Genomic DNA, 22,405 nt, shown 5'->3' on the forward strand with positions numbered 1-22,405 from the left:
TAAAGTGGCTGACTCATCGAAATGATAAACTAAAACTTTATATACCTTATAGAGCTTCAGAATAAATGGAGGAAATGCTGAGAAATTTGACAAAGAAAACAGACAAGTCTACAATTATAGTCTGAGATTTGAAGCCCTTCTCAGCTACTGATAGAACATGTAGAGAGAAAATCAGTAAGGGTGTCAAATACTTGACAGTGCTATCAACCAACTTGACCTATGACATTTGTAGAACACTCCACATAGAAACAGCAGAGTAGACACCGTTTTTACATGTGCATGAGATGTTTACCAAGATAGACCTTGTTGCGCATCATAAACCAAGGCTCGATAAATTTAAAAGTATTCAAGTCATCTGTGACATAATAAGAAATATATATTTGATCGCTGCCCCCCAATTTCTGACACAGAGCTCCTAAAATCCTTCTAATTTCCTGAATGATATGGGTACTAGAATAATCTTTTGTTCTAATATTTGGTTTTGATCCCAGTTTCTGACACAAAGCTCCTAAATCCCTTGGAATTTCCTGGGTAACAGAAGCATCATTTGCTCTGACGAGAGACTCTCTTGGTGGCTCCTGGATAGTTTTGGGATAGGGGCTGGTCACCAGAAAGACCAAGCCATGATTAGAAGCTTGGAACTTTCAGTTCCCTCTCTCTCCTTCCTCTGGGAGAAAGAAGAGCGGCTGGATACTGAGTTAATAATCAGCCATGCCTATGCGATGAAGCCTTATAAAAATTCCTCAAGTATACGATTCAGAGGGCTTCTGGGTTATGCATCCAGGTGTCAAGAAGCAGCCCCTCTCTGTTGCGAGGAACAGCCCCTCTCTGTGGGGACACAAGCTCCTGCACTCGGGACCCCACTGGGCCTGACTCTATGTACTTCTTCATCTATCTGTTCATCTGTATCCTTTATGATATCCTTTATAATAAACTGGTAACTGGAAGTAAAATGTTCCCCCAAGTTCTGTGAGCTGTTGTAATAAATTGTCCAACTTAAGGAGAAGATTGTGAGAACCTGTAATTTGTAGCCAAGTCAGAAGTGTGGGTAACATACACACCTACTACTTGTAGTTGGCATCTAAAGTGAGGGGCAGTCTTGTGAGACTGAGCTCTTGACCTGTGTAGTCTGTGCTAACTCTGGGTAATTAGCATTATACTTGGATTGAATTGTAGGACACTCAGTTGGTGTCCACAGAGAAGTGGAGAAGTGCTTGGGGTGGAAATCCCACACATGTGGTGTCAGAGAACAGTGTTGTCAAGAGAGATACAGATTTGGCTTTTTTTTTTAAATCATCCAAAGTATGTTCTCCAACCACATCAGAATTACTAATTAGAGCTCAATAACAGAAAGATCCTTGAGAGGTCCTCAAATATGTGCAAACTAAATAATACACTTCCAAATAATCATGGATAAAAGAAGAAATCAAAAAGGGAAATTTGAAAATATTTTGAACTCAATGAAGATGACAACACAATGTGTCAAAATTCGTGGGCTGTAACTAAAGCAGCACTGACAGAGAAATTTATTGTACTAAACACACACAATTTAAGAAAGACCTCCAACTAATGACATCAGCTAATTAAACCCAGTATAAGCAGAAGAAAAGTAATAATCAGAATAGAAATCAGAAAGTGAGGGAAAATGGCAGACAGGAGGCCGAATTAACTTGCAGCTCCTGCTCAGATGGACAGCGCAGCTTGTGGAGACACACTGTGAACGTTTGCTCCAAGAACTACTGAGGAACACACCAGGAAAGCTGAGGGAATCCACAGACCCTTTGAAAGAGGTAGCTCGTTGTTGCAGGCTCCATGACACAGCTGAGAAACTACAAGTGTCCAAAGTGTGAAAGGGGGGATGTCTGCTCTGAAACACACATCTTCACTGGCGAACCTGAAGAACTAGATCAAGGAAGAAGGATTTGGCCTTCTTGGGAGCTAAGACAAATTTAGAGAGCTAAGCAAAATATTGGGGTAGAGGAAGTGGTGGGAAGAGTCCTGTGGACCCTCTCAGACCCCAGGGAAGCCATTTCTGACTTTGTCTCTCAAGGGTTCCTGGGGAGGACTGCCAGTGGAACTGGAGAATGATCACAGGGAGAAGGAAACTTCCAGCTGAACTTTGAAACAATTTGTGAAGTTTCCTGGACAGAGTCTGGGGAGGAGGTGATCTGGGAGTACAGATAGGAGCACAGAAGCTGCTGCAGGTGGGGAGGCATGAAACCTGGAAATCCTGCTTACTTTCTCAGCAGGGAGGCTTGTAGCCTGGGGCATGTCCCTCTCATGCTGTTGGGGGCACCTGGTGGGAGTGAGACTGGCCCTGTTGGCTATGTGGGAATTGGGTAAGGCCTGTCACTCCCAGTTTTCCTTCAATCCCCTGGCAACCTGTGTGACCCAGCAAACGTAGCCATAATCCCCCTGGGAACATAACTCCACTGGCCTGAGAACTACACCCTCATCCTTCACAGCAGCCACAGCAAGTCCCACACAAGAAGAGTCTGAGCTCAGACATGCCTAAACCTGTCCCCACCTGACTGTCTTTGTCTACCTGCCCTGGTAGCTGAAGAAAAAGAACATAATCTCTTGGGAGCTCTGTGGCCTTGCTCACCACCTAAGAAACCAAATACTTATCCAGGTGATGTTACAAAAAGCTTGTCTTCCCTACACTACTACAGCTGAGGCTCTCTTAAAAGCGCCACCTCCTGGCTGGAGGCCAACCAACACTAAGCCAGTGCACTAAACAAAACTACAACCAAGGATACTCTCAGAGTCCACTTCACTCCCCTGCTGCCTCCAATGGAGCAGGTGCAGGCACCCATGGCTAAGAGACCTGAAGACACATCACAGCACAGGACACATTGCAGACACTCCCCAGTACCAGCCTGGAGCCTGGTAGCTCAGCTGGGTGGCTAGATCCAGAAAAAAATATAACAATCACTACAGTTTGGCTCTCAGGAAGCTCCATCTCTAGGAGAAGGGAGGAGAACACTACATCAAGGCAGTATGCCATGGGACAAATGAATCTGAACAACAGCCCTTGAGCTCTATGTTTTCCTTCTGACATAGGCTACCCAAATAAGAAGGAACCAGAAAAACAACTCTGGTAATATGACAAAACAAGATTCTTCAACACCCCCAAAAGATCACACTAGCTCACTAGCAATGAAGCCAAACCAAGATGAAATCTGTGAATTGCCAGAAAAATAATTCAGAAGTTTGAGTATTAAGCTACACACAGAGACACCAGAGAAAAGTCAAAACCAACTTACAAAAATAAAAATAAAAAGGTTACAGAACATAGACAGAAAAAAATCTTCAGAGAAATAGCATAAATAAAAACAATCACCACTTCTGAAAATGAAGGACACACTTAGAGAAACTCAAAATACACTGCCAAGTGTCAACAACAGAATCAAACGAGCAGAAGAAAGAATTTCAGAGCTCAAAGACCAGGCTTTTGAATTAACACAATCCAACAAAGACAAAGAGAAAAGAATTTTAAAAAATGAACAAAGCCTCCAAGAAGTTTGGAATTGAGAAAGAAAAGAAATCTGAAAGCTTGGAAAACATATTTGAGGAAATAATCATATTTGAGAAAAACTTTCCTGGCCTTGCTAGAGATCTAGATATCCAAATACAAGAAGCTCAAAGAACATCCAGGAAATTTATTTCAAAAACATCATTGCCTAGACACCTAGTCATCAAGTCATCTAAAGTGAAGACAAAGGAAAGAATCTTAAAATCTGTGAGGCAAAAGTATCAAGCAACTTACAAAGGAAAACCTATCAGATTAACAGCAGGCTTCTCAGTAGAAACCCTACAAGCCAGAAGGGACTGGGGTCGTACTTTAGCCTCCTTAAACAAAACAATTGTCAGCCAAGAGTTTTGTATCCGGTGAAACTAAGCTTCATAAATGAAATAAATATACAATATCTTTTTTAGATAAACAAAATGTTGAGAGAATTTACCACTATCAAGGCAGCACTACAAGAGCTGCTAAAAAGAGTTGTAAATCTTGAAACAAATCCTCAAAATAGAACCCAAAATAGAACCCCCTTAAAGCAAAATTTCACAGGACCTATAAAACAATAACATAATGCAAAAAAAAAAANAAAAAAAAAAAAAAAAAGATATTCAGGCAACACCCAGCATGATGAGTAAAACAGTACTTCACATCTCAATATTGAAGTTGAATGTAAATGGCCTAAATGTTCCACTTAAAAGAAAGAGAATGCCAGAATGCATAAGAATTCACCAACGAGGTATCTGCTCTCTTCAAGAGACTTACCTACAAGACATACAGATTCACATAAAGTTAAGGTGGAGGGGTGGAAAAGATAATCCATGCAAATGGACACTCAAGGTAAGCAGGAGTAGCTATTGTCATATCAGACAAAACAGACTTTAAAGCAAAAAACTTTAAAAAGAGAAAGAGGAACATATATAATGATAAAAGGACTAGTCCAATAGGAAAATATCACAGTCCTAAATATATATACACCTAACACTGGAGCTCCCAAATTTATAAAAAAATTCTACTAGACCTAAAAAACAAGACAGATAGCAACACAATAATAGTGGGAGACTTCAGTACCCAACTGACAGCTCTAGATAGGTAATCAGGACAGAAAGTCAACAAAGTAATAATGGACTTAAACTATACCTTAGAGCAAATGGACTTAACAGATATTTACAGAACATTCTACCCAACAACTGCAGAATATATACTCATTAGCACATGGAACATTCTCTAAGATATACCATATGATAGACCACAAAAGAAGTCTCAACAAACTTCAGGAAATTGAAATTATATCAGGTATTCTCTCAGACCACAGTGGAATAAAACTGGAAAGAAACTCCAAAAGGCCTCAGAACCATGCAAATACATAGAAATTAAATAACCTGCTCTTGAATGATCATTGGGTCAACAATGAAATCATGATGGAAATTAAAAAGTTCTTTGAACTGAATGATAATAGTGACATATCCTATCAAACCTTCAAGATACAGCAAAAGCAGAGCTAAGAGGAAAGAAAGATCAGAGCATTAAATGCCTGCATCAAAAAGTTGGAAAGAGGACAAATAGACAATCTAAGGTCACATCTCAAGAAACTAGAGAAACAAGAAGAAACCAAACCCAAAGCCAGTGGAAGAAAAGAAATAATAAAGATCAGAGCAGAACTAAACAAAATTGAGAGACAAAAATAATACAAAATATAAATAAAACAAAAAGCTGGTTCTTTGAAAAGATAAACAAAATTTATAGGCCATTAGCGAGACTGAGAAAAGAAGAGGGAAGATCCAATTAAACTCCATTGGGAACAAAACAGGAGATATTATGACTGATACCACAGAAATACAAAAGATCATTCCAGGCTACTATGAACACCTTTACATGCATAGAGTAGAAAACCTAGAAGAGATAGATAAATTCCTGAAAATATACAACCTTCCCAGATTAAACTAGGAAGAAATTGAAACTCCAAACAGACCAGTAATAAGTAGCAAGACTGAAATGGTAATAAAAAAAATTGCCAACAAGGAAAGTCCAGGACCAGATGAGTTCACAGTTGAATTCTATGAGACATTCAAAGAAGAATTGGTACCAATCCTATTGACACCATTTCAAAAGACAGAGAAAGAGGGAATCCTCCCGAAATCATTCCATGAAGCCAGTATTAACCTAATACTAAAACCAGGAAAGAACATAACGAAAAAAGAAAATTACCGACCAATATCCCTGATGAACATAGATGCAAAAATCCTCAACTAAATACCAGCTAATGGAATCCAACAGCATACATAAAACACAATACACGATGATCAAGTGGGTTTCATACTAGGGATGAAGGGATGGTTTAACATGTGCAAATCAATAAATGTGATATATGACATAAACAGAATTAAAAAGAACATGTTCATCTCAATAGACAGAAAAATCATTTGACAAAATCCAGCATCCTTTTATGATTACAACCCTCAGCAAAATCAGCATAGAAAGGACCTTTTAAGATAATAAAAGCCATCTATGACAGACAATCCCACAGCCAACATTATACTGAATGGGGGAAAGCCAAAAGTATTCCCTCTGAGAATTGGAACAAGCCAAGTATGCCCACTTTCACCAGTTCTATTCAACGTAGTATTGGAAGTCCTAGCCAGAGCAATCGGACAAGAGAGAGAAATAAAGGGCATCCAAATCACTAAAGAGGAAATCAAACCACCGCTGTTCACCAATGATATAAGGGTACACTTAGATAACCCTAAAGCCTAATGCTAAAAGTTCCCAGAACCGATAAATAAATCCAGCAAAGTTTCAGGATACAAAATCAATGTACACAAATCAGTAGCACTGGTATACACCAACAGCAACCAAGCTGAGAATCAAATGAAGAACTTAACTCCTTTCATAATAACTACAAAACAAACAACCAAAACACACTTAGTATATTGCACCTAACCGAGGAGGTGAAAGACCTCTACAAAGAAAACAAAACATTGCCAAAAAACATCATAGGTGACACAAACAAATGGAAACACATGCCGCTTATGGACAGGCAGAATCAATATTGTGAAAATGACTACACTGCCAAAAGCAGTCTAGAATTCAATGCAATTGCCATTAAAATACCACCATCATTCTTCACATACCAGAAAAAAACAATTCTAAAATTCATATCGAACCAAAAGAAAAAAGAGTCTGCAAAACCAAAGCGAGGCTAAGCAAAAAGAATAAATCTGAAGGCATCACATTACCTGACTTCAAACTATACTATAAGGCTATAGTCACCAAAACAGCATGGTACTGGTATGAAAATAGGCTCATAGACCAATGGAACAGAATAGAGAACCCAAAAATAAAGCCAAATACCTACAGCCAATGCATCTTCAACAATGCAAACAAAAATATAAAGTGGAGAAAGGACGCCCTATTAAACAAATGGTGGTGGGATAATTGGCAAGTCACATGCAGAAGAATGAAACTGGATCCTCATCTATCACATTATATAAAAATCAACTCAAGATGGATCAAAGACTTAAATCTAAGACCTGAAACCATAAAAATTATAGAAAATAACATCAAAAAGCCCTTCCAGACATTGGCTTAGGCAAGGATTTTAGGACCACAAACCCAAAAGCAAATGCAATAAAAACAGAGATAAATGGCTTGGACTTAATTAAACTAAAAAGTTTCTGTGCAGTAAAAGCAATAATCAGCAGAGTAAACAGACAACCCACAGAGCAGGAGAAACCCTTCACAAACTATGCATCTGACAAAGGACTAATTCCGGAATCAACAAGGAACTCAAATCAGCAAGAAAAGAACAAATAATCCAATCCAAAAATGGGCTATTCTCAATTCTCAAATACACAAACAGCCAACAAGCATATGCAAAAATGTTCATCACCCCTAAATAGCAGGGAGATGCAAATCGAAAATACAATGCGACACCACCTTACTCCTGCATAAGTGGCCATAATCAAATAATTAAATAAAAAATAAATGTTGGTGTGGATGTGGTGAAAAGCGAACATTTGCATACTGCCGGTGGGAATGTAAACAAATACAAACCACTATCGAAAACAGTGTGGTGACTCCTTAAAGAACTAAAAGGACAGCCAGTTGAGGTGGCATACACCTGTAATCCCAGCACTTTGAAAGGCAGAGGCGGGTGGATCACGAGATCAAGAGTTCAAGACCAGCCTGGACAACATGGTGAAACCCCATCTCTACTAAAAACACAAAAAATTAGCTGGGTGTGGAGGCACACATCGGTAATCTCAGCTACTCGGGAGGCTGAGACAGGAGATTCCCTTGAACCCGGGAGGCAGAGGTTGCAGTGAGTCGAGATCGCGCCACTTCACTTCAGCCTAGGCGACAAAGCAAGACTCCATCTCAAAAACAAAAACGAAACGAAACGAAACGAAACTAAAAGTAGAACTACCATTTGATCCAGCAATCCCACCACTGGGTAGCTACCCAGAGGAAAAGAAGTCATTATACAAATTGCACAGGCATGTTTATAGCAGCAGAATTCACAATTGCAAAAATATGGAATCAGCCCAAATACTCATCAATTAATGAGTGGATTAAAAAAGTGTGGTACAAATGTACTACGAAATACCAACTAGCATTAAAAAGGAATGAAATAATGGCATTCGGAGCAACCTGGATGAAGCTGGAGACCATTATTCTAAGTGAAGTAACTCAGGAAAGGAAAACTAATCATCGTATAGTCCCACTAAGTGGGAGCTAAGCTATGAGGATGCAAAGGGATAAGAATGATACAGTGGACTTTGGGGACTTGGGGAATGGGTGGGAGGTGAGTGAGGGAGGAAAGACTACACATTGGGGGCAGTGTACACTGCTTGGGTAATGAGTGTACTAAAGCCACAGAAATCACCCACTAAAGAACTTATACATGTAACCAAATATCCCCTTTTCCCAAAAAACTTCCTCAATAATTTTAAATAAACAAAAGTGAAAAGAGAGAAATGACATTAGTGTTGAGAGACAGACATCTATTCATGGATGTACAAAGGCTGAAAATTATAGGAAATCCACACGAAATAAACATTCCATGTACTAAAACAAAACCTAAAGACTCCACTTTCTTAAGAGCAAAATTGTGACATTAATGTCCATCCTAGAAGAATGAAACACACATCACCTTTACTGGTATGAGTAAATTATTTATTTTTCCTTGAAAGAGTTTCCAATCAGTGTTCATCTTCACACTGATCGAAGAGAGCAGCCTTCTGTCAACAGGTATGGGTAGTTTTCAGGACCTAGCAGAAATTCTTTTACTTTTTTTTTTTTTTTTTGATATGGAGTCTGGCTTTGTTGCCCAGTCTGGAGTTCAGTGGAGCGATCTCGGCTCACTATAACCTACGCCTCCCGGGTTCAAGTGATTCTCCTGCCTCAGGCTCCCTAGCAGCTGAAACTACATGCACGTGCCACCATGTCCGGCTAATTGTTTGTATTTTTAGTAGAGATGAGGTTTCACCGCCTAAGACAAGATGGTCTCGATCTCCTGACCTCGTGATCCCCGTGTCTTAGCCTCCCAAACTGCTGGGATTACAGGTGTGAGCCACCGGTCCGGCCTCTACCCTCTACCTTTAAAACTCAGGCACAAAAGTAGAGGCAGCTGCTAGGCTCCTCTGCCCAGAGCCAAGGGACTGACACCATCAGTGGGAAGGATAAAGGCTTGAGATTTCCTGGTCCCCCAGGTCGTCTGGGTGCTGCCCTACCCCCTGCAGCTGCGCCCCGTGACATCCCCGAGACCTCAAGGCCCCTGCCTAGCCCGTGCGGGACCCTATGGCCAGCGGGTACCAGCACGTGATGCTTTGTGCGCTTCCTGGCGTCTTGAGGCCAACGGTCACAGTCACCAAGTTCTGCACACTTGGCACCGGCCGCAGACCGGAAACTTCTGGAAGCCGAATTTCTAAGGAAAGGTCCCGACCGCTACACTGCTGTCATGGGCAGCTATCTGAGCTGGTTCCTGGGCTGGCCCCAGGCCAGGCTGCCGCCCGGAGACCAAAAGCCCCGGACCCTGAGCTCCGGACCCGTCCTCCGCTCCCAGGTCCAGGACCGCTGCAAAGTCGTCTATGTCCAAAGGCCGCGCTGGGTCCGCACCCGGCCCCTCCCCAAGGCTCCTCCAGGCTGGGACCATGCTCACATCCCGAGGTGCTTTCCCAACAGGCCACCGCTCCTGAGCTTCACTGGGCCGGACTCTTCCGAGGCTCGCCTGGCCTACATGAAGCAGTGGCGTCTGCATGCCCGGCACCCGCGGCCCATCCGCAGCCTGGTGACAGTGAAAATCGCCCCGCCGGAGCACAGAGGGGAGCCTCGACAAGCCTCGCCTGCCCCGGAGCGCCCAGATCCCTGTGCCAGGGAGACCGTGCTCAAGGCCCTCAGCCAGTGCAACAAGGGAAAAAGGAAATTCACCGAGCCACTCTGGTTTGAGGCCAAGGACACCAAGGGGAGGAAGCAGAGCCCGGAACCCAGGCCTTCTGCCTTCAAGCCCGTCAGGAGACATGGAGAGGTCCCCACCTTTGTGCCCAGGCCTGGGCCGCTGAGAAGCCTCCGCTCTCCCGCAGCAGTGTCTTCGGGGAGACTCAGCCTTCCCATAGCCCGCCGCCCGTCCCACTGCAGGAAGTACTCCGTCCAGAGCCCAGTCGCAGCGGCCACCGCGGGAGCTCTAGGAGCAGGTGCAGCAATGTCTCCGTGTCTTGGGCCTTCCTACCCCACAAAGGGAGCCGCCCCGGGGTGGGGACCATGCACCTCTGAGCATACCCAGACTGCAGCCCGGCTCAGAGTCAGGGCTCTTCTCCTGAGCCTCCAGACTCCTTCACCCTACTGACCCGTTTCACCCCCACAGGAGCCACTGAGCCCACCAGGTCACTGCCCACCGCTTCAGCTGATCACTCTGCCAGCCCCAGCCCTGCCTCTCCTTAGCCTGCGGAGCCCCCACTGAAGAGACCTTGTTGCTCTCAAAACCCTTCCCTTTCCCCTGCCCACCCATTTCTGCCTTCTCCCTGGAACAGGAGGCAGCCGTATCTTCCATTTTCCCAGTTTGCATAGTAAATATTTCTTCTTTTAAATAATAGTGTCTTTATTATTTAAAAAAATAATAGAAATCAGTTGCATATCCTTAAGCAAGAAAAGAAGGAAAAATTTAAGCCACACCTCACACTATATACAAAAATTAACGCAAACCTACAAATGTATGTCTTTAAGAAAAAGGAACAATTTTTGTGACTTTGGTTTATGCAAAAATATATATGGAGAGAGAAAGAGAGAGATGGAGTATTGTACTGTCACCCAGACGGGAGTGCAGTGGCGGGATCTCGGCTCACCGCAACCTCCACCTCCTGGGTTCAAGCGATTCTGTCACTTCAGCCGCCCAAGTAGCTGAGATTACAGTTGTCTGACACCACACTTGGCTAGGTTTTTGTGTTTTTAGTAAAGCCAGGGTTTCCCACTGTTGGCCAGGCTGGTCTCAAACTCTTGACCTCAGGATCTGCCCGCCTCAGCCTCCGAAAGTGTTGGGATTACAGGCGTGAGCCACCACGCCCGGCTCTTACCTGTTTTTCTAAACACACTTCTCCCCACCTCTCTATGTGGTAACTCCATTCTTCTAGGTACTCACGCCAAAAACCCTGGGATCCTCTTCCAAGGCTTTTTCTCTTGCAGCCCATGACTAGTGAGTCGGGAACTTCTCTTGGCTCTACCTTCTCTCTGTCTCATCATCACAGTCCAGGGCCCTAAACGGTTATGACATTGACCCTTTAGGACCCATATCCTCCAAAATATTTACTCTCTGGCCCTTGAGAGAAAACCACTTCTGAGCCTTGTTTTATAGGCAGTATTAGAGAAATAAGAAACTATGAGAACCTTGACGGTCATAACAAGGGCCATCAGTTTACAGGTGACATGAAGGATGGCAGCTGCACACAGGATGAGTTTCACAAATGTCTGTATCTACAGACAGATGGAAGAATAGAAAAAAGCTCTCCTTAAAGGGTGAAAGGCATTCATATTTTAAACAATTATCACCATCTTACATGATGACTATCTAAATGTACAGCAAGAAAAGGCAGAAGTTGTTGGATCGGTTACCTGAAGGGTCGGAATTATAGAGACTGGCGGCTGTTGTTATGGGTCCTGGTGGGTGGATGGTGCTTGCTGGAGACCTCTGACTTGCAATCAGAATCCTGCTCTTTGCAGATGGTAAACGGGACATTGCACCCAATCCTAGCTGGGGCTTAAGGAGCATGGCTGACCGATAGAAAGTCGGAGGGACTTCATAATGAGCATAGGTTGGAGAGCAAAACTCTTCTTTTCCAGGGTGGTCTGTAACCTGTGGTAAATGAACAAAAACTCAGTCAGAGACCTTCACATCATAGCGTGAGTTCTAAACCGGACCGGGAGACCAAGGCTGAACCAGTGACCACTCTGGTCCCACTGAGCAGCTTGATGGGCCACGGTGTCTTCATATCCTGATTGACAACACACCTGGATGATCTCTCAGGTCTCTTCCAGTTCTACTACACTATGAATTTACAGTTCACTGGGGTTAAAAAGAACTCACTGGATAAGATTGTTTTAAATTGCTTTGTTATAAAATCACTGGAATCTGCATGAGTAGCCAAGCTATAAATGCCAATAAGGAAAGACAGCATTTAGCAAACGTTCATAAAATTACGAAAGTTTTATTATACCTGTGGGGAAGAATGCCATAATTTGTATGATAATCTAGTCTTAGACTGACTAGATAAACTGTGTCAATTTATATTAGGTCTTTACTGGGCTACTTAGGAAGTAAAAATTACATTGTTAGTAAGGGAGGAAATGTTATTCAGAAAAATAGAGAAGTTAATGAAAAATGTGTCTTCAGACCTGTATTGTGCATTTACATTGTCTGCCCTAGTGAAGTGATGCTCCCAGGAAGTTTTGAGTAAGTTTCATCAGAATGGAAGTTCTAAGGCACAATCTTGTGAACTGCTGACTTCACAGCACCAAAAACAATGTCGAGCACGTAGCTAAAGTCAATACATATCATTAAAGAATCCTGTTTCCATTCTTTCCTAAGTGTAATAATAACATAACATTACTGCACTTCCTCCTGTAGCTAGCGGTTTGGCCTAGATTACAACCTGTGAGTAGTACCTCTTATATATGCAATTCTGTACTCACTAAGTCTGTTCATATTATCAGTGTTTTTCACATTAAACATAAAAAAAGAGAATTAAATATTTCCTTTAAGTTACAATAAAAAAAATAGTGCTAAAGGCTGTGTATGAAAAGATATATCTGTTAATTAACTCTGCTCTAAATCACAGCACATTTTATGGAATCATAAGCATTTAACAATATTCTTTAATAGGGGCTATGAAAGCTTTGATCCAAGCTATTGAAGAGATAAACCCTTAAATTGATACTCATTTAATGCTGAACTAGATAGAAAGTTCTCCTTCAAACTGACATTATAGAAACAAAAGATTAAGCCTTTAAAGTTTTATCATAATCACACTTTAAAATATGCATGATTGTGATAGTAGATGGATTGTACTCGGCTACAGCAAATTATATTCCCATGAAAGAACATTCTACATCTGCACTCTGATAAATTTTTTACCATTCTCTACTTATACTATCAATCTCTGGTTTTTCTCATATATATCCTTTTTTTATCTTAGTTTCTAAATTTTGGGTGCCATTGCACATTGCGTTGAGCAGGTGCTCTAATGAAGAAATTAGTATCATTTCCTAACTACATCTGTCAGGTTTTAGAATTGCAATATTCTGATCTTAGTAGTTACTCCGTGCTTTGAAAATGAACAGTTTTTACGGATTAAAATTCCCCACACTCTCACTCAGCAATGATCTTCAAGTAACTTCAATGCCTATCATTTGTTGGGTAATTTATTTCTGGTGAGATCACAAATTCTTGTAATGTGGGAGAGCTATGCCTTTGATGCCTAGTCTGTGCATTTTCAATTAAACAAGGAAATCTAGAAAAAGCTTCACACTCTTTTCCTTCATCTTTACTGACAGAATACAGCAGGTGACACTGCACTGTCACAAACATATAGAGATCAACCCCAAACATTGCTATTTCTCTCCCTCCTTCCCAATGGAGGGTTTTTAGAAAACTCACTTTGAAAGCAAACAAAAGAATCCTATGGTTTCAAACAAACTCGTCAAGTCAAGGCATACAAATACATTCTTACCAGACTGTCCCTCTTCCTATTTACCCTGTCCTGTTCTCACTGGGATAGTGTGCCATGGAGACAGAGGGTACAGGTGGAGGCTTTGCTAAAAAGCCACTGGGATGGTAGTGGGGGAAGGGTGTCTGGGATGGTTAATTTTATGTTTCAACGTGGTCGGGTTGCAATACCCAAATATTTGGTCAAGCATTCTAGATGCTGCCATGAAAGTAATTCTTAGATTAGATTAACATTTAAATCAGTAGACCTTGAATAAAGCAGCAGACCCTTCAGCATGCAGGTGAGCCTCATCTAATCAGTTACAGGCTTTAATAAAACAGACTAACTCCTCCTAAAGAAGAGGGGATTCTGCCAGTAGATCGCCTTCGGACCCAAGCTGCAGCACCAACTCGACCCTAAGTCTCCAGACTGCTGTCCTGCCCTGCAGATTTTGAGTTGCCAGCCTCTACAATCAATGAACCGGTTTCTTAAAATCAATCAATCTATCTATCTACACTCATAGATATATATCTATATAATTATGTGATGTAACCTCTCTATGCATCTATATTTATATCTGTCAATATATATTACATATTTCAATATATACATTTTATATACATAATAGAGAGACGTAAGTATAGACGTATATAAACTCGTGTACACATGGACACACCACACATTAGTTCTATTTGTCTCGGGAACCCTGATTGATGCAGTGCCGCTCAGAGACAAGTGGCAGCAGACGTGAGGAGGGACAGCAGCCCTGGATCACACATCTGCATACTGCATGCACATCACCTCACTCCATCCTCTCAGCCCTGCCCCCTTCTGCCCACCTCCCTTTACCAAAAACAAAAATGGATCCCAAGTTGTTGGAGGGAGAGCCAGTGGCAGAGGGCACCTGTTTAGGTGAACATATTTAATACCTGGACATAACTAGATCCCAGGTGATCTTAGAAACCACTTTTGTAAGTTTTAAATGCCTGTGCTGTTCCTGCCAACTGGGAAAAGAGTTTCTCTCTCAGAAGAGTGCTTACTCTTGATTTCTCCACTTCCACCCATGCTATCTAACCAGCAGGGGTCTGTTTATAATGATGGAAGGGTCTGAAGCTGGTTTGGGTTTTGATTTTTAAGAGGTTCTTGTTTTATTTTTTAAAAATCAGGCTTCTATAACTGAAAAATACTTCTATTGCAACACACTATCAAAAATGTGTTCTTTTCCAAGAGACCAGACTGAAGCCACACCATGATGAGCTTGGGGCACACTGGCAGAAGAAGGCAGCTTTTTTATCTCCCTGCACTGAGCTCAAACACAAGAGGGGACTTGCTGGGTTATATCATGTCATAGCTATAGCAGGTAGCCAAGGACCAGCCTGTTCCCTACTTTTGAGTAAAGAAGGTTACCATAGAAATGGGCCCAGCACAACGCCTGGGTATCATTCCTGCAGCCTGAAAACAGGCTTGGGTCTCTCAGATGCTCTGATTATGGCAGAAAGTGGGTCCCCAGATACAAAGAGGGAAACTGAAATTTCAAACAAACTTGTAAAGTGGAGGCACAACAACAAATAAATTCTTTGAAGACGACTTCGGGATGTTCAAGGCGTGAGGCTACGATGCTCTCTACACACCAGTGGGGTCTCTGTGAACCCCTCAGAACCGCCAAAGCCACACAATGTCCATACAATCCCATTTCCTTGAGTGTTGAGGAGGTGTCTAGATAATGAAGTAGAGAAAACAGTTTGGGGAAAATATGCATATAATATAGAAACTATTCCTGGAGGAAGCAGAAACAACACAGAAAAGAAATACACAGAAAAAATACAGAAGACCACAAAGAAAGAAATACAATGGGGGGTTTTGGCCTACAAATCCAAATCAAGTTTCCCTCATGAGTATGTTTTTATAGGGAAGAACTCTAGGGTCTCGCTATGGTTTGGATATGGTTCGCTTGTGTCTGCCAACTCTTCTGTTGAAATGTGATCTCCAGTGTTGGAGGTGGGGTCTGGGGGAAGGTGTGTAGGCCGTGAGAGCAGACCCCTCATGAATGGCTTGGTGCCTTCCTTTTGGTAATGAGCAAGTTCTTGCTTTATTAGTTCCTGTGAGAGCTGGTCATAAAAGAGAGGCCTGGCACCTCCCCCACTCCCCTCTTGCTCGTCCCTTATCACGTGATAAATGCACACGTGGTTCCCTTTTCCCTTTCCCCATAAGTGGAAGCAGTCTGTGGCCTCACCATAGGCAGATGGTGGTACCATGCTTCATGTCCAGTCTATAGAACCATGAGCCAAATAAACCTCTTTTCCTTATAATTTACCCAGTCTCAAGTATTCTTTCATAGCGACACAAATAGAATAAGGCAGGTCTCTTTATGGGACCTCTCCAGTGATTCCCTGCCTTATAGAAGAGCACAGCTTCAGAGCCTGACCCTGCGCCTCAGAGGCCCAAGTGGATGAGTATTTAGAAATTTGAGAATGACTCACTGTAACCAAACTCAGAGACTGATGGATAAAACCAGAAGGGCAATTTGTTCACTTTTAATGGGTGACCACTGCCTAAAGCCAGACTCAAGCGTCCTCTGGCCAAAACATGCTCTCATTGCAGGGCACAGGGTAAGAAGCCACTCCTCAACAAGAGGCCATGCAGCCCCACACAGCAAGACAAACCCCTGCCAAGCTGACTGGACCCCTGAACTCTCCAGTCAGAATCCTCTCTCTAGAAACGTCAGGTAGGAAGCCAGTTACAGTCAGAGGCCTGGTGACAGGCGCAGGGTCAGAACACAGGGAGCAAGCTATGTGATTTGGTTGCTAAGGACCTGCCGCAAGGCAGCACAGCTGGTTGGCTTGTTGGGGCACCTAGTCAGTGATTGTCCAGGTCAATGTCTGCTGCCAAGAATGGATTCAGTGCTAGATCTGACAATTTCTGCTGTGACTGATACATTCTTAAATATGTCAATACATCTAACCAAGCTTGAGTCCAACTTTGCACTCAATCACCCTATCTCTAGAAACCCTTGGTACACTTCTGTTTGGTTCCAACACATATGGAGTTCATGATTTACTTATCATTCAACATTTTTTGAGCACATACTTATAACAAGCAGCATTCTAAACTCTGGGAACACAACAGGGAACAAAATATTGAAAACAATCCCTTCCCTCGTGGAGTTTACATTCTAGTCAATGCAGAAAAACTAAAAAAGTGTTTATGGCAGGTGGAGGTAGGTCCTAGGAAGAAATAAACCAGAGAAAGGGGATTCAGAAGGAAGATGGGTGGCTTTCCCAAGGAGGTATCATTGGAGTACAGACCTAAAACAGGCGAGGGAGAGGGCCAAGCATGGTGGCTCATGCCGGTAATCCCAGCACTTTGGGAGGCTGAGGTGGGCAGACCACGAGGTCAAGAGATTGAGACCATCCTGGCCAACATGGTGAAACCCCGTATCTACTAAAAATACAAAAATTAGCGGGGCATGGTGGCAGGCACCTGTAACCCCAGCTACTCAGGAGGCTGAGCAAGAGAATCGCTTGAATTAGGGAGGCGGAGGTTGCAGTGAGCCGAAGTCGCGCCATTACACTCCAGCCTGGCAACAGAGCGAGACTCAGAGAGAAAAAAAAAAAAAAAACCTGAGGGAGAGAGCCATCTGCAAAACTGGGAGAACATTCCAAACAGAAGGAGGTGCAAAGGTCCTAAAGCAGCAGAGTGAGAAAGGGAAAATGGAAGTGGGGTGGGGGTAGCTGACAGAGCCCCAGTGAGCACATCCTAAAGGCTCAGCCATCCTACTCCAGCTTGTGTTCCCAACAACCTGGGCAGCCCTGGAGGATGTTAGACAGGATGATCTCATCCTGCCTTACTTTTTTTTTTTTCTTTGAGATGGAGTCTTGCTCTGTCACCAGGCTGGAGTGCAGTGGCGCAATCTTGACTCACTGAAACCTCTACCTCCCAGGTTCAAGTGATTCTCCTGCCTCAGCCTCCCGAGTAGCTGGTACTACAGGCACATACCACCACGCCCAGATGATTTTTGTGATTTTAGTAGAGATGGGGTTTTACCATGTCGGCCACGGTGGTCTCGATCTCTTGACCTCATGATCCACCCACCTCAGCTTCCCAAAGTGCTGGGATTATAGGTGTGAGCTATCGGGCCTGGCCCCTGCCTTAGTTTTAACAGATCACTGACTGCCACGAAGAGATTGCTTCAGGAGACAAGTCTTAGTTATAAGGTCTCAAAGGATGACTCACCAGAGCTCCCCAGTACTCAAAAGGACAGCACAATGCAGTCTGAAATTGCAAGGCCTGAGTGAGACTCTCAGGGCTCTCCTTCCTTCATGGTGGGTGACTTAAAGCTCTCTGTTTCTGCATCTATACGGTGATAAAAACTGCAATACCAACCCTCAGGGAATTACTGCAAGGATTAGTGAGGATTAACAGAGACCAAATGCTGTATTATATGAGCCCAAAGCAGAGCTGGCCCTCAATTAAATGTTAGTTGTAATTATTATTTTTACTTTAAAGAAAGAGTCCATGCCTAACTTGTAACTATTTTCTGCTCATTCACTGTTCTTCACATGTATGAATAACAGATACTCCCAGGTAGAAAATACTCCCCTTTGAAAAATGAGTCTGATCCACTTGAAGAATATACTAATTTTGCATTCTTTCTTCCTTTCACCTGGCTTATATTATATTCCCTTATTTAAACATGGAAACCTATTTAATGCATATCCATCTAATTTCATATGAATTATTGCATGTGAAATTTAAACGGATCTCCCTCAATATTGGGTATATTTTATTAAGATAATCAGACTCTTCTAGTTAAAATGGCCATTTCTTGAGACAATCTCCTCTAGTCAAAAGCTCCATTTCTCCACAAGTGTATCCATGAAAATCTGCAACTCGCTTAAAGAGGACGTTTTACTTTCACAACTTATTGAAAATACATCACACGTTTTAGAACAGTCAACTTATAGGCCATTATCACAACGACATTCTCTTACCTCCTGCAAAAACTTTTCACTCATTTGGCTGAAAGGATGTCCTGGGGGCTTGATCCCAGACACCATCAATCCAGAACTGAAGACCCTTGGCTTCTGCAGGTCTGGCTTGAATTTCTCATAGATGTTGGCAGATGGCTTCAGGTCACCACTTGCCGCCTTCTCCTCATGGGGAAGAGGCATGGTACATGTGGGCGGGGCATATGGAAGCCCCACGGGAACCAGCGAGGCGTCCACCTGGCCCAGGGCCTGGGGATTCCTCCTGATGTAGGTGATGATCTTGGGCCTCACATGCTTGGGCTTGGGCATAATGATGGGCTTGGTTTCTGTCCTCTCCTCTGTTTTTTCTACCTGATGGTTCTCCATTCCCTCCTGCAAGGAAACTGTGTCCTTGGAATGTGTGAAGACAGGCTTGGGGATCCCACTGGGGCAGGTGTTCTTGTCAGGCACTTTGGGGGATGTGTTCAACAAGCGTGCACTGTCAGTAGGGGGTGGGAGCACCAAGGGGGACCCCGCGTCCATACCAAACACGCGAACATCCTGAAAACTGCTACTGGGTGTTGTAGGCTGGTGGATCATGTTCACAGTTGTCTCTGGGTGGAGGGGTGCTGCAATATTGAGAACTGAATCTGCTCTTGCTGAGGTGCTTTCAGTCTTAGCTGCATTCTCTGGAAGGTTCCTGTTTTCAGCACCAGATGTGGTGATCTCTTTGCTTTCCCGTGCCTCTGAGCTGCCACTTGGAGGATCCAGGGGCTCAGGCACCTCCGTCTTGCTCTCTCCAACAGAAGGACTGAATGCCAAAACCGTAACACTGTCCTCGTTCCCACTGCCCAGCAGCCTTTCCTCCTCGCTGACATCTGAGGGCTTGCTGCCAGTCTGATGATTAGGAATAAAAGCCACATGACTGTCACCTGGTGAAAAGTTGCTAGATGTCCTTTCACCCAACTTCCCACCTGCACATGGTGAAATTTTGCCAGTGGGCTGATTATCGGCCCCACCTAAGGAAGCAGAGCCCTGTTTGGGGGTGCTGTGGAGAGAATCCGGCTCCACTGGGTTGATTTCTCTCTTCTCTTCACAGTTGCCTCTCCCCGCCCCAAGGTGGTGGAGGTCACTGTTGGGCAGACGGGCAAGTGCATCGGTGGTTTCTGGGTGTGCTTCCCCACACGGCTCCTTTCCCTCCAAGACTGACAGATTCTCTTCCTTGTGACATCCCAGATACCCTTCCTGGGCTGCCTTTCCCTCCTGTTCAATCCTCCTGGGTGGAACATATTTCAGCTCCAGCTTAGCCTCTCCCTTTTCCTGACCCAATTGTGCTTCTGGCTTACTTGGGATTTCCTTCGATGCCAAAGTCAAATTCAGGGCAGGGTCTGGATGGGCGGAACGTGATGTGTGCTCACTGCACACATGCAGTACATGTACCCCCACTGTCTGGGTCTCTGAGGGGACGCTCTTCTTGGTTTCTGAGGTAGATGGTTTAAGATGACGCACACTCTTTCCCTCTGAGGTACTGTCAGTTGGAGGGAAAGCTGCCAGGCGAGCGTGGTCTGGCAACGTCTTCTGTGGCCCCTCCCCACCCCTAGGCACCTGACCCCGTGCTTCCAGGGAGTCCAGGGGTGCAGGCTGCGGATGCTGCAGAGTCAGGCTCCCGACTGCAGATGCAGAGCTGCTTGCTCTTTCCAAAGAATGCCTCCTCAGTTCCTCATTGTCGAGGGTTTTTGCCAATTTATCCTTGGGAACATGCCGGGGAATGTCAGCATCCCGTTTAGCCAAAACGTCTAGACTGGCGTCACCCATCACATTCCTCCAACTCAACAGACTTGGTCCCTGAATACTCCGCGGGGTCTGCAGGCTATCTGTGCCTCTCTCCATTGTGTTTTCTTCATTGAGTTCCCTCTGAATAGCTGAAGAAAGTCTAAAATCTTTCAGACTGGTGGAGCCAGTCTGAGATCCCTTCCCAAAGCCCTGAAATTGGTGACATTCCTTATGGAAATGGGCACGGTTTTCTGGCTCACTGGAATTTGTATTTCCAGTTTCATCTTCCAGGCCACATGTCTTGGACTCATCATGAGAGGATCTGACCTCCAACATGATTTGATTGGCATTCGTATCTCCCAGACTTAGGATACTCTCATTATTATTTCCTGCTGCATTTCTGTTGTCCCGCAGCTGAGTGTAACATGATTTCTTAGGAGCCACTGGGACGCTCATTGTCAACCCTTTGGTGGGGCTGCTTGCCATGCAGTCCTACTTAATGGAAATGGGCTGCCTTCAAGCTGCAATTGGATTAATAGGAAATTCTCAAGCTGCTGGTCCTCCCCTGACAATGTCACATTGCAACACTGCTTTGATCATTCTCAGAACAGCTTGAAAACCAAGCATTGTCTTGATATATAGCAGGAAGACTTATCTGCTAGGTTCCTGCTGAATGAGAGCCAATTAGTCCGTGAGACCTGGAGAGAAATAAAAATATAGTCACATTAGATTGACAAATAGAACATCTCAGGAGAAAAAAAAAGTGGTAAACACAGATTTATTCATCACTTCTATGTTATCATTTCATTCACTCAATAGTTTTCTCAAAAACCTTTCTGATTGGGGCTCCTGCTGGCTAAATACAGACAAAAATTAAACATCAAAATGTTTAACATTAGAAATGGATTATAAATGCATGTGAAATCTTAAATCTAGATTTTAAACATCCACAAGTCTAGACTGATACTGATTGAAAAGGGTATGGGAGAAGTAAAGGCTCTTCTTTACAGAAGAGTATCAACAAATGTAGAAAAAAATTACAGAATTTGAAAAATCACTATTTTGTAATCACTAAATTAATAATTATCATGCACAAGGGATGCCAAAGATACAAACGTTGGATAAAAGATTGTTGGGAAGCAAGATATTTATAGATGCTTAAAGTATCTTCTCCCAGACTACTTTATTTCTTACAAAAAGAAAATTTTATCTTTACGATGGAGAGATCTGGTAGACACATTAATCACATGATCAAATTTAACATCACTAGTAATGAAACTGACATTACAGACTCCTGATATTAGTTCTCAGGGCCCCACATCACCTACACAGCAGTTAATGTTCAACCAAAATTTACTCCTGAGAAAATAATCAGGCAAATTTAAATTGAGGTATGTATTACAAAATAACTGGTCTAACTGGTCCCCAAAAATGTCAGTGGAGCCTGGATCTTCAAAATATGTTAGCAAAGAATATTATTAGGACAATTAGAGATTTGAATATGAACTGTATATAAAATATAGGTAGTTCATAACTAATTTTCTTGGGTGTGTAATTGTGCTATAATTATGCCAGAGATTATTTTTGTTCTTGAAATATACATACTTTAGAATCCAGGGGTAGTATGTCACAATTTCTGTAATCATTCTCAAATGATTCAACCAAGAAAAACACGTGTATGCATGTGTGTGTGCATGTGAAATGGAGAAATAGTAAAAGAGAGAGAAACTGGCAAAAGTCAACCACTTGAAAATCTAGGTAATAAATTCTACTATATCTGCAACTTTTCTATAGGTTTGAAATTTTCTAAAATAAAAACTTGGGGAAAACACTTTACTCTGGCCTTTGAGGCCTGCATTATTAGGCCCTGAACACCTTTCTGGTCTTGCCCCCACCTCACCTTCTGCTCTGCAGGCTGCAGCCACACTGACCTCATTCCTCACAGTACTATG

At 43.1% G+C, this 22,405-nt stretch overlaps 1 protein-coding gene across 2 annotated transcripts in view; it reads right to left on the reverse strand.

Annotated features, from left to right (window-relative positions):
• Nucleotides 1-21,146, reverse strand: part of MTUS2 (microtubule associated scaffold protein 2) — a 467,424-nt gene extending 446,278 nt beyond the window's left edge. For both annotated transcript variants that reach the window (XM_037741682.1, XM_017537489.2), the window contains exons 1-2: nt 18,705-21,146; nt 11,624-11,864 (exon numbers count right to left, since the gene is read on the reverse strand). In XM_037741682.1, the coding sequence (XP_037597610.1) occupies nt 11,624-11,864; nt 18,705-20,939 (2,476 nt within the window). In that variant the 5' untranslated portion in view covers nt 20,940-21,146. The remainder of the gene's footprint in view (nt 1-11,623; nt 11,865-18,704) is intronic.
• Nucleotides 21,147-22,405: the final 1,259 nt, after the last annotated feature.

This window comes from Cebus imitator, unplaced genomic scaffold (genome assembly GCF_001604975.1).
Source record: "Cebus imitator isolate Cc_AM_T3 unplaced genomic scaffold, Cebus_imitator-1.0 Scaffold103, whole genome shotgun sequence".
NCBI lineage: Eukaryota > Metazoa > Chordata > Mammalia > Primates > Cebidae > Cebus > Cebus imitator.